The sequence below is a fragment of the Somniosus microcephalus genome, chromosome 15 (assembly GCF_052327205.1).
Source record: "Somniosus microcephalus isolate GS21.2 chromosome 15, FLI_Smic_1.0, whole genome shotgun sequence".
NCBI classification, from domain to species: domain Eukaryota; kingdom Metazoa; phylum Chordata; class Chondrichthyes; order Squaliformes; family Somniosidae; genus Somniosus; species Somniosus microcephalus.
Window position 1 is genome coordinate 27439834 of NC_141001.1, and position 13872 is coordinate 27453705.

Below are 13872 nucleotides of genomic sequence, written 5' to 3' on the forward strand. Positions count from 1 at the left end.
CTCCTACCTGTTCCAGGCCCTGTTGGAGCCCAGCAGTGCTGCCTGCCTGGCGGCATGGAAGCGGGGTAGGTCACTGAGTACCGGGGAGCTCAGGAAGCGAGGTCTCGGTCTGCGGAAAGAGCCCATCCTCCCGTGGGCACAGCCACAGGGGAAGGGCCCTGTGTCTTCACTGCTCCCTGAGGCTTCGGGGAGCTGTTGCGGCGGGGTGTTGCCTCCAGGGCTTTGGTTAATTTTAAGATGTCTGCACGAACAGAACTTCTGGTTCCTCCCGGCGAGCGAGACAGAGTGAAAAGGGATCTGCAGCAAAATGATGAAAAAAAATTATTGTTAATCAAATGCCACTTGCTTCTCCCAGGACGGTGCTATTTACGTTTAATGTTAATGTTATTTGTACTGGACTCATGGGAGCTTGCAAGATCACATTTCGTTGTTCATGTACTTGTGCATTGTACAATGACATTAAAGTTGAATTATTATTATTATTGTGACCTGGTGCTCCCATAGTGACGGAAATTCCAACAGGAACTTGTTCTGCCTACATTCCTGGCAGCCAGGAAATAGGCCTCACCCAATGTACAGGTTCCACAGTGGAAGTGGGCACTTGTCAGATACCGAGCTGCACCCCACCTCCGCTCTGCGCAGCTCTCTGAGTCAGAAGGTTTTGTGGAGAGGGGATCTCATTGAAACTTATAAAATTCTAACAGGACTGGACAGACTAGATGCAGGAAGGATGTTCCCGATGGCGGGGGAGTCCAGAACCAGGGGTCACAGTCTAAGGATAAGGGGTAAGCCATTTAGGACAGAGATGAGGAGGAATTTCTTCACCCAAAGAGTGGTGAACCTGTGGAATTCTCTACCACAGAAGGCCGTTGAGGCCAATTCATTAAATATATTCAAGAATGAGTTAGATATATTTCTTATGGCTAAAGGGATCAAGGGATATGGGGAGAAGGCAGGGACAGGGTACTGAATTTGGATGATCAGCCATGATCTCATTGAATGGCGGAGCATCTCGAGGGGCCGAATGGCCTACTCCTGCTCCTATCTTCTATGTTTCTATGTGGGTTCAAGTCCCACTCTTGAGACTGGAGCACAAATTCCAGGCAGACACTCCACTGCAGTACTGAGGGAGTGCTGCACTGTCGGAGGTGCCGTCTTGCAGATGAGATGCTAAACCAAGGCCTGGACTGCCCTATCAGGTGGTCGTAAAAGATCCCACGGCACTATTTTGAAGATGAGACGGGGAGTTCTCCCCGGTGTCCCGGTCAATATTTATCCCTCCAGCAACACCTAAAATTCAGATAATCTGGTCATTTATTTCATTGCTGTTTGTGGGATCTTGCTGTGTGCAAATTGGCTGCCATGTTTCCTACATTATAACAGTGACTACACTTCAAAAAGTGCTTCATTGGCTGTTGAGCGCTTTGGGATGTCCTGACATTGTGAAAGGCGCTACATAAATGTGAGTCCGTCTTTCTTACTGCATTGTTTTACTATTTACAAGACAGCAGAACAATGGCACTATTGTATACTTGGTGTGCTTTCACCTCCTTGGTGTGGATTCATATGAGAAAAGGGCAATGAGAATACAACGAGCTTCACAAGCAAACCCATTGTCTTATAAAGCACATTTCTTAGCCCCTGTCAGATAGCCTGCTCTGGTCCCCCAGTAGCCTTGTGGGCAAAACACTGATCAAAAGGTTCCAGGTTCGAGGCTCGGTCTGTGCTAAGTTACCTGATCTCACCAAGGGCCGCAGTTGGCATGGTAAAATTGGCCTGGGGGTGCGGGGGAGGTGAAAAAGCAGTCAGCCAAAGGCTCCAACTGATACCTGCGGAAAAGGACGCACACGTGTATGTTCAGTGAAAGCAGACTGGACTCGGGAAATGCACTTAGTGGTTGAACAGTCTGATGACACTCGGGGGGGAAAAATTGGGTGAGTAGCGCCACCTGTTAGCGCCTAAAGAGGCAGTCAGTGGCTGTAGTGCCACTGGCTGCGCCTCCCGCGATATTCAGCAGGGGCGCTAATGGTGGCGTTAGCCTTTTGCGCTGCACCGCCACCGATGACGTCATCGGTGTGCACAGCGCCCCATTCACGCCCCGATCGTGATATTTGGTAGCAAAGGGCGCTGTAGCGCCGTTCGCTACCCGCGCCCGGTTCACGGGGCCTTGCTGCGCCGGCAGAGGCGCAAGGTAAGGTGGAGGTGCGGGGCGGCCGCTTTTTCAGCGGCCGCCTGCCAGCACCTCCGTTCCCGGCCTCCTGGTCCCCCCACCGCGGCATTGCCGGCTGTTTCCCGAGAGCCCGGCACTTCTCCTTGGTGCCGGGCTCTTTTGCCGGCACTCGCGATCGGGGCTCGCGCTGTTGCAGGCCCCTCCCCCTTAACAGTGGGAGGAAGGCCTGCAGTACCGCAGCGTGCCGTGCCGCAGCGTGTGGCGCTGCGGCACGTAGCGCTGCGAAATTCACTTTCAGCGCCCTAAGAGGGACGCGGAGCGCCTCGAGCTACGCCCCGTCTCCCTCTAGGGGCACTTCAACTGAATTTGCGGCGATCGCGGCACAAATTCCAGCGCCCAGGCGAACTTTGCACAGCTTGGGCGCCTCAGGCCAATTTCTCAGCCTCAGTGTCTAGGCTTCCATCTGAAGAATGGTCTCTTGGGCAAGGTAATGGAGGGTTCCTGGTGCCACCAGCACTGTGCCCTGGCAAGTAGTCAACTACACTTGAAAAAGTACTTCATTGGCTGTAAATTGCTTTCGGATGTTCTGGGCTCGATTTTGCCGGGCCTGAGGAGGCGGGATTGGAGGCGTGTGAGGTGTTAAAATCGCAAAAAAATGGCGTGTGGGCCTGATCCCGCCTCCAAGCAATTTTCCCAGAATCAGGGTTTCAGACCCTGTTTCCATCCCGCCTCCAAGAAGCGGGATAGGCCCTTAAGGCCCTTAACAACCACTTAATTGCCTCTATAATCCAATTTTAAGAGGCCTTTCTGATTTTAAGACATTTCCCCCATCCTACACGTCTCCTCTGGAACACACCAGGTAATGCTGGCGGCCTCACAAGTGGATTGCTTAGGAACAGCTGCAGCTCCACCATTAAAAAGGAGTTTTCAGCAATCATCATTTGCAGGTGGCAGAACTTTGATGTCTCAGGTCTGGGGGAACTTTTAGCGGCCTACTCATTGTTGTGGAAGTTTGGAGCCTGACACCCATCTCCAGTGTGACCTCCTGGGAAACCCCTCTCCCCACCTTGACTGAGCGTTTCCTCAACTGAGGCATATACCAGAAGCATGGGAACCATTTATTTCCTTTCCTCCTGGGCATCAGATTCGGATGAAGACCAGCCATGGCAGCAGCAAAACCCTGAACAACAGCAGCACCAACAGCAGGAGCAACAACAGGAGCGCCAAGCTGCTGCTCACCCACCTGAAACTGCACAGGCCAGAAGGCGCCAGAGCGCGACCACATTGCTGCCCGGGATGCAAGGGACGCACTCATGTTGGCCAGATTTGCTTAGCCTGCACAATCAAACACTTTTGTCTCGCACCTTCTTACCAGAGCATCGACAATGGACAAGAGCTTGCGTATTCCTATCACTCTGACCACCATACTGACAATTGTAAGTCGCCCTAAGCCCTCAAAGTGAAAGTCCCATTTGCGAAATGACACAGGCCACAACTTCAACAGTTTGCCATCAAATCTGTTTATGATACCATAACAAGGATGGCTGGTCCAAATACAATACATTACAGCACCCAAGTGACTACCCTTGTGACTACTTGTGCATTATCTTCCTCTTACGCGTGCTCCTACGTGGTACTTCCCCTGTGGCTTCAGCAGATGTGGAGGCCCCTTGCTCACTTGCTTGCTGCTCCTGTCTCGACGCCTTTGGCGGGCGTCCTCTGGGGTTGCGAACCTGTGAGGGCTCGGCAACAGTCTGCTGCTCCTGCGGCTGAGCAGGGGCTGAGATGCCCATCTCAGTTGGGTGAGGACTTTGACCGAGGGCTTTGCAGTGGCATGGTCGTGTGAGTGCTTGGAGAGGAGCTCCCACTTCCTTGTTGTCTGCCACCAACATCCCTCTCATGGGTCAGCCCCACTTCAGAGCTAGCAAGTGGCTTGACAGCACCTTGCTGCACTTCAGGGGGGCCAGGAGGACCCGTTTCTGCACTGGAAGTCCTACTCCAGAGGACTTCCATGAAGGTCTGGTTTCTATGCTCAATAGCTGACCATCGCTCCTCAAGAGATGTCAGTCTATTCTGAACAATGACCATGTTTTCAAGACCCTGGCGACTAAGCTCCTCCATGGCCGTAGCCAACCTCTCCTCTACCGTAGCCTTCCTCTCCTCTACGGTAGCCAGCCTTACCATGGAGGTAGCCATCCTTTCCACGGAGGTTGCCATCCTTTCCGTGATGATGCGTTCATGCGCCAATGCCTCGACAAAGGCTCTGCTCATGTTCGCAATGGACTCCGCCATTCGCCCCACACTCGCAGCGACCCTGGAGACAAAACCTGCTAGAGACTCCTACACCTGTTCCTGGAGTTCTAGCACCGTTTTCCTTCTGGATGGACCCGGAGGCACAGGGTTGACATGCAGCTGAGCCGAGCTGGCAGAGTCCTGCGCCCTCCGACGAGGACTCTCCACTGCTATCCCTGTCTACACCATCTGCTGATGCTCACTTGTGAGCTGTGATACACTAGGTGCCAACACTATATCTCGCGAAGGTCCCACTGAGGTGTGAGTGTCTGCGCTGGTGCTGGGTGTGCTGAATTCTGCTGACACTGTGCCCTCACAGATTGCAGCTTCCTCTGAGGAGTTTGGAAGCTCAGGCTCTTCCTCCTGGACAGTGGGGACGGGGGCTTTCGATGGTCCTGTGGGGGAGTAAAGGGAAGAGTTAGAGCTGTGAGGTCAAGGTTACTTGCACATTGAATAGTGCAGATGATCATAAGTCAATCTGTTAGGGCATCTGATTCATTATCAGTGATTCATGCAATGTCAATGAGTGAGATGCCAAACTATTCTGTCACCAGCTTGCAGTGATGTGCCTGTCTGTCCGTCCCCCGCTTGGGAATCCTCCTCGATCCCGGCGATTTCCAGGGCCGCCTCCTCCCAGGTGGTGAGCTGGGCTACTGAGGGTGGCCCTCCTCCTGTCATGGCTCTTTCCCTCTTATTGTGAGCTCTCTTTTCCTGCAATGAGGGACACAAGTGGAGTCTGAGTGAGAATGAAGGAGTGTAGAGAATCCATAGCATAGATGCTTAGAAGGAGACAAAGGGCCCTCCCTGTGTGTTGTAAGTTGTTGTCATTGCATCACAGTGATAGGGAGTGTGAGGGTTGCATGGTCGAATAGTTAAGTGAATGTGACCATAGAGAGAGAGGCAATGAGTAAGGGTGCAAGGATGTAAGTGTCAAGTGGGATGTGGAGGAAGAGGTTGGCAAAGCAGACTGCTGGTGAGGAGAGGCGATGGGGATCAGATTGAGGGAGATGGGAAAGTCATACTCACTTTTCCTGTGCGGAGAAGGTCATGAAACCTCTTCCTGCATTGCAGCCAGGTTCTGCGGCTCATTGATATGGAGTTGACCTCCTGGGCCACTTGCAGCCACACAGCTTTAGTCTGCTGGGGTGGCTTTTGACTCCCTGAGGAAGGGAAGAGCACCTCCTTATTCGATCTTGCTCCCTCCACCAGAGCTTGGAGGGAGGGCTCATCGAAGCGTGGAGCCCACTTTTGCCTGCTGGTGGACATAGTCAATCAATGAATTCCTTACTACAATCACCATAAAGTTTGCAGTCTCCAGAAGAAGCAAGGCTGCTTGCAGGCCTTAAATCCAGCAGCATTGATGACGTCATCGGAGGCGACTTTCTGTATGAAAAGACTCATTGGGCCAGGGGTTCCCACACGCGGGAAATCAATTGCCCAATTCGGGGAAAAATTGCACTTTTTCCCCACTTCACTTCGGAGTCGGGGTCCTGACACGAATGCCACCTGACACGCCCCAGCCCGCACACACTGGCAAAATCCAGCCCTCGGAGTCCAGGAAAGGTGCTGTATAAAGGCACACTACTTTTTTCCCAGAAGAGGGAGTTGAGGAAATTGGGGGGAAGAAAATTAAAAAACATCCAGTGCATTTCAACATGCAATGTGAACACTTGTTACTTCTATATAAGGAAGGTGCTGAATCTTGTCACTTTATTTGCATCAAGCCTGCTGCTGTTTGTTGGTCTGAGCTCACTGAAGGACATAGCCAGCATTGCTAACATTACGTGCACAACAGAAATACAGACCTTCCTTTGGGGTTAACCTGCGACAGGGTCCAAAATGACACCCTTGTCCTGCCTGTACACTGTGGGAGGCACAAAGCTATGCGAGCTGAAAGGCTATTTATTCTGCTGCTGGTGCAGTTGTTTTTCACGGCACTGATCATCACGGCTAAAAGCAATCTAATTTACATGAGAACGAGTGCCAACACAACACAGCCAAGAAAAAAAAAATCTCTTTTGCCTATCAGACGCTACTGAATCGCAAGTTCACCTGGCAGCAAAATATGAAAGTGCAAGGGGAAGGGGGGAGGTGGGGAAGGGTCATAGCAGTTACAAACCGATTAAGGTCAGGGACACCAGTGGAAAGACTAACCTGGCTGGAAAAACAGGAGGGTTCGTGTGCACGCAGTTGGTTTCTGTTTAAGGGCAAGTTCAATAAATTTGCTGCTATCAACTTGTTCTTATCAGGAACTGACCTTTCCACTCTAACTGATCCTGAACTGATACACGTGGGAATAAAAGTTGCTTTCAAACTGAAGACAGTGGAGAGTGAAGTTGAGCGGAAGCCAAAACCGGTGTTCCACCTGATCCCGTGAGACTCCTGCCTGGCGGGTTCGGTAAAACTGACTAATTGGGCTCACGCCGACCAGGAATTCAGCCCTGTTGAATTGAATCGGATGCCGAGGCAGCAAATTTGTTCTTTAAAGGGGGTTCAGTCTGTTGGCAAACTTTGCTGTTTGAGTGTTGGAGGGAAGATAAAAACCAGAAGAGCCTTTGCGTCATTCCTGTCGTGATGGTATCGAGTGCAAGAGCCGAACGGTTTGAAACCAACATGTCCTGTGTTTGCAAATAAATGAAAGCAGATTTCAGCACAAAAAAGCACTGCCCCTTTAAGAGGACCATGCTGTCTCCAGGATGGCTTAGTGCACTGAATTAGAACAACTGCTGGCTCAAGGTTACAATACACGCTCGGACAACAGCTGACTGTTAATTCATGTTCTGTTTTTCTTTGTTAATTAGGCAGTCTTCTGAAGCTCCTCATGGTATAATACAATCTTGCCACACACAATGCCTGGTTATTATTCCATAACACAAGTGTGGAATATCTGCTACAAGTTTGAACTAGGCCTTAAGTGTTTTGTTCTCCCTCACCGTGTCCCCCAGCCACAAGAATGAGACAGTGACAGTGTCTGTGAGTGAGACAGTGACAGTGTCTGTGAGATAGACTGAGAGTGTCTGTGAGTGAGACTGTGACAGTGTCTGTGAGTGAGACTGTGACAGTGACTGTGAGTGAGATTGTGACAGTGTCTGTGAGATCGAATGTGCGAGTGTCTGTGAGTGAGACAGTGAGTGTCTGTGAGTGAGACTGTGACAGTGTCTGTGAGATAGAAAGTGCGAGTATCTGTGAGTGAGACAGTGACAGTGTCTGTGAGATAGAATGTGAGGGTGTCCGTGAGTGAGACAGTGACAGTGTCTGTGAGTGAGACTGTGAGTGTGTGAGTGAGACTGTGACAGTGTCTGTGAGTGTGATGTTGACAGTGTCTGTGAGTGAGACTGTGAGAGTGTCTGTGAGAGAGACTGTGACAGTGTCTGTGAGTGAGACTGTGACAGTGTGTGTGAGACTGTGACAGTGTGTGTGAGACTGTGACAGTGTCTGTACGATTGTGACAGTGTTTGTGAGTGAGACTGTGACAGTGTGTGAGTGAGACTGTGACAGTGTCTGTGAGTGAGATTGTGACAGTGTGAGTGAGACTGTGACAGTGTGAGTGAGACTGTGACAGTGTCTGTGAGTGAGACTGTGACAGTGTCTGTGAGTGAGACTGTGACGGCGTGTGAGTGAGACTGCGACAGTGTGTGAGACTGTGACAGTGTGTGAGTAAGACTGTGACAGTGTCTGTGAGTGAGACTGTGACAATGTCTGTGAGTGAGACTGTGACAATGTCTGTGAGTGAGACTGTGACAGTGCCTGTGAGTGAGACTGTGACAGTGCCTGTGAGTCAGACTGTGACAGTGTCTATCATTGAGACTGTGACAGTGCCTATCAGTGAGACTGTGACAGTGTGTGAGTGAGACTGTGACAGTGTCTGTCAGTGAGATTGTGACAGTGTCTGTGAGTGAGACTGTGACAGTGCCTGTGAGTGAGACTGTGACAGTGTCTGTGAGCGAGACTGTGACACTGTCACAGTCTCACTCACAGGCACTGTCACAGTCTCACTCACAGACACTGTCACCGTCTCACTCACAGACACTGTCACAATCTCACTGACAGACACTGTCACAGTCTCACTCACACACTGTAACAGTCTCACTCACAGACACTGTCAGTCTCATTCACAGACACTGTCACAGTCTCATTCACAGTCTCACTCAGACACAGTCACAGTCTCACTCACAGACACGGTCGCAGTCTCACTCACAGACACGGTCGCAGTCTCACTCACAGACACGGTCACAGTCACACAGACACTGTCAGAGTCTCACACACACTGTCTGAATCTCACTCATAGACACTGTCACAGTCTCACTCACACACTGTCGCAATCTCACAAACAGACACTGTCAGAGTCTCACTCACACACTGTCACAGTCTCATTCACAGACACTCTCAGTCTCATTCACAGAGAGTGTCACAGTCTCACGCACAGACACTGTCAACGTCACACTCACAGACACTCACAGTCTCACTCACAACTGTCACAGTCTCACTCACAGACACTGTCGCAGTCTCACTCACAGACACTGTCGCAGTCTCACTCAGACACTGTCGCAGTCTCACTCACAGACACTGTCACAGTCTCACTCACAGACACTGTCACAGTCTCACTCACACACTGTCACAGTCTCACTCACAGACACTGTCACAGTCTCACTTACACTGTCACAGTCTCACTCACAGGCACTGTCACAGTTTCACTCAGACACTGTCAATGTCTCACTCACACTCACCATCACACTCACAGACAGTGTCACAGTCTCGCTCACTGACACTGTCACAGTCTCACTCACAGGCACTGTCACAGTCTCACTCACAGACACTGTCACAGTCTCACTCACAGACACTGTCACAGTCTCACTCACAAACACTGTCACAGTCTCACTCAGACACTGTCACAGTCTCACTCATTGACACTGTCACAGTCTCACTCACACACTTTCACAGTCTCACTCACAGACACTGTCACAGTCTCACTCACAGGCACTGTCACAGTCTCACTCACAGGCACTGTCACAGTCTCACTGACAAATACTGTCACAGTCTCACTCAGACACTGTCACAGTCTCACTCACAGACACTATCACCATCTCACTCAAAGACACTGTCACCATCTCACGCACAGACACTGTCACAATCTCACACAGACACTGTCACAGTCTCACAGACACTCACAGGCTCACTCACAAACATTGTCTCAGTCTCACTCACACTGTCACAGTCTCACTCACAGACACTCTGACAGTCTCACTCACTGACACTGTCACAGTCTCACACACTGTCACAGTCTCACTCAGATACTGTCACAGTCTCACTCACAGGCACTGTCACAGTCTCACTCACAGGCACTGTCACAGTCTCACTCACAGGCACTGTCACAGTCTCACTCACAGACACTGTCACAGTCTCACTCACAGACAGTGTCACAGTCTCACTCACAGACACTATCACCGTCTCACTCACAGACACTGTGTGTCACTCACCAACACTGTCTCAGTCTCACTCACAGACACTGTCACAGTCTCACTCACAGACATTGTCACAGTCTCACTCACAGACAATTTCAAAGTCTCACTCACAGATACTGTCACAGTCTCACTCACACACTGTCACAGTCTCACTCACACTGTCGCAGTCTCACTCACAGACACTGTCACAGTCTCACTCACAGACACTGTCACAGTCTCACGTACACACTGTCACAGTCTCACTTACACACTGTCACAGTCTCACTCACAGACACTGTCACAGTCTCACTCACACACTGTCACAGTCTCACTCACACACTGTCGCAGTCTCACTCACAGACACTGTCACAGTCTCACTCACAGACACTGTCACAGTCTCACTCACAGATACTGTCACAGTCTCACTCACACTGTCACAGTCTCACTCATAGACACTGTCACAGTCTCACTCACAGACACTGTCACAGTCTCACTTACACTGTCAATTTCTCACTCAGTATCATTCACAGACACTGTCACAGTCTCATTCACAGACACTGTCACAGTCTCACTTAGAGGCACTGTCAGAGTCTCACTCACAGACACTGTCAGAGTCTGTCTCACAGACACTGTCACAGTCTCACACACAGACACTGTCACAGTCTCACACACTGTCACAGTCTCACTCACAGACACTGTCACAGTCTCACTCACAGATACTGTCACAGTCTCATTCACACTGTCACAGTCTCACTCATAGACACTGTCACAGTCTCACTCACAGACAGTGTCACAGTCTCACTCACAGACAGTGTCAGAGTCTCACTCACAGACACTATCACAGTCTCACTCACAGACACTGTTGCAGTCTCACTCACAGACACTGTCAATGTCTCACTCACAGATAGTATCATACTCTCACTGATAGACACTGTCACAGTCTCACTCACAGGCACTGTCACAGTCTCACTGATAGGCACTGTCACAGTCTCAATGATAGACACTCACAGTCTCACTCACAGGCACTGTCACAGTCTCACTCACAGGCACTGTCACAGTCTCACTCACAGACATTGTCACAGTCACATTCACAGACATTGTCACAGTCTCACTCACAGACACTGTCACAGTCTCACTCACACACTGTCACAGTCTCACTCACACACTGTCGCAGTCTCACTCACACACTGTCACAGTCTCACTCACAGACACTGTCACAGTCTCACTCAGACAGAATCACAATCTCACTCACACTGTCACAGTCTCACTCACAGACACTGTCACAGTCTCACTTACACACTGTCACAGTCTCACAGACACTGTCACAGTCTCACTCACACACTGTCACAGTCTCACTCACACACTGTCGCAGTCTCACTCACAGACACTGTCACAGTCTCACACTGTCACAGTCTCACTCATAGACACTGTCACAGTCTCACTTACACACTGTCACAGTCTCACTTACACACTGTCACAGTCTCACTCACAGGCACTGTCACAGTCTCACTCACAGATACTGTCAGTCTCACTCACACTGTCACAGTCTCACGCATAGACACTGTCACAGTCTCACTCACAGATACTGTCACAGTCTCACTCACACTGTCACAGTCTCACTCACAGACAGTGTCACAGTCTCGCTCACAGACACTGTCACAGTCTCACTCACAGGCACTGTCACAGTCTCACTGACACTGTCACAGTCTCACTCACACACTGTAACAGTCTCACTCACAGACACTGTCAGTCTCATTCACAGACACTGTCACAGTCTCATTCACAGTCTCACTCAGACACAGTCACAGTCTCACTCACAGACACGGTCGCAGTCTCACTCACAGACACGGTCGCAGTCTCACTCACAGACACTGACTCAGTCTCACTCACAGACACTGTAACAATCTCACTCGTCGCAATCTCACAAACAGACACTGTCAGAGTCTCACTCACACACTGTCACAGTCTCATTCACAGACACTCTCACAGTCTCATTCACAGAGTGTCACAGTCTCACGCACAGACACTGTCAACGTCACACTCACAGACACTCACAGTCTCACTCAACTGTCACAGTCTCACTCACAGGCACTGTCGCAGTCTCACTCAGACAGAATCACAATCTCACTCACACTGTCACAGTCTCACTCACAGACACTGTCACAGTCTCACTTACACACTGTCACAGTCTCACTCACAGACACTGTCACAGTCTCACTCACACACTGTCACAGTCTCACTCACACAGTCGCAGTCTCACTCACAGACACTGTCACAGTCTCACTCACAGGCACTGTCACAGTCACTCACACACAGTCTCACTCACAGACACTGTCACAGTCTAACTCACACTGTCACAGTCTCACTAACAGACACTGTCGCAGTCTCACTCACAGACACTGTCAATGTCTCACTCACAGACACTCAACGTCACACTCACAGACAGTGTCATAGTCTCGCTCACAGACAGTATCACAGTCTCACACACAGACACTCTCACAGTCTCACTCACATACACTGTCACAGTCTCACTCACTGACACTGTCACAGTCTCACTGACACTGTCACAGTCTCACTCAGACACTGTCACAGTCTCACTCACAGACAGTGTCACAGTCTCGCTCACAGACACTGTCTGTGAGTGAGACTGTGACAGTGTGAGTGAGACTGTGACAGTATCTGTGAGTGAGACTGTGACAGTGTCTATGAGTGAGACTGTGACAGTGTGAGTGAGACTGTGACAGTATCTGTGAGTGAGACTGTGACAGTGTCTGTGAGTGAGACTGTGACAGTGTGTAAGTGAGACTGTGACAGCGTCTGTGAGTGATACTGTGACAGTGTGAGTGAGATTGTGATTCTGTCTGAGTGAGACTGTGACAGTGTGAGTGAGACTGTGAGTGTCTGTGAGTGAGACTGCAACAGTGTGTGAGTGAGACTGTGACAGTGTGTGAGTGAGACTGTGACAGTGTCTGTGAGTGAGACTGTGACAGTGTGTAAGTGAGACTGTGACAGTGTCTGTGAGTGAGACTGTGACAGTGTGAGTGAGATTGTGATTCTGTCTGAGTGAGACTGTGACAGTGTCTGTGAGTGAGACTGTGACAGTGTCTGTGAGTGAGACTGTGAAGGCGTGTGAGTGAGACTGCGACAGTGTGTGAGACTGTGACAGTGTGTGAGTGAGACTGTGACAGTGTCTGTGAGTGAGACTGTGACAATGTCTGTGAGTGAGACTGTGACAATGTCTGAGTGAGACTGTGACAGTGCCTGTGAGTGAGACTGTGACAGTGCCTGTGAGTCAGACTGTGACAGTGTCTATCATTGAGACTGTGACAGTGCCTATCAGTGAGATTGTGACAGTGTCTGTGAATGAGACTGTGACAGTGTCTGTGAATGATACTGTGTCTGTGAGTGAGACTGAGACAGTGTCAGTGAGTGAGGCGTTGACAGTGTCTGTGAGTGAGACTGTGACAGTGTCTGTGAGTGAGAAATTGACAGTGTCTGTGAGTGAGACTGTGACTGTCTGTGAGTGAGACTGTGACAGTGTCTATCATTGAGACTGTGACAGTGCCTATCAGTGAGACTGTGACAGTGCCTGTGAGTGAGACTGTGACAGTGTCTATCAGTGAGAGTATGATACTATCTGTGAGTGAGAGATTGACAGTGTCTGTGAGTGAGACTGCAACAGTGTCTGTGAGTGAGACTGTGATAGTGTCTGTGAGTGAGACTCTGACACTGTCTGTGAGTGCGACTGTGACAGTGTCTATGAGTGAGACTCTGACAGTGTGAATGAGACTGTGACAGTATCTGAGTGAGACTGTGACAGTGTCTGTGAGTGAGACTGTGACAGTGTCTATGAGTGAGACTGTGACAGTGTGATTGAGACTGTGACTGTATCTGTGAGTGAGACTGTCACAGTGTCTGTGAGTGAGACTGTCACAGTGTCTGTGAGTGAGACTGTCACAGTGCCTATGA

The 13872-nt window shown here is 50.2% G+C and overlaps 1 protein-coding gene across 1 annotated transcript in view; it reads right to left on the minus strand.

Annotated features, from left to right (window-relative positions):
- Nucleotides 1-13872, minus strand: part of LOC147106600 (proline-rich protein 5-like) — a 173170-nt gene that overhangs the window by 111894 nt on the left and 47404 nt on the right. The window contains exon 2 of the mRNA XM_086007583.1: nt 8-297. Within this exon, the coding sequence (XP_085863709.1) occupies nt 8-126 (119 nt within the window). The 5' untranslated portion in view covers nt 127-297. The remainder of the gene's footprint in view (nt 1-7; nt 298-13872) is intronic.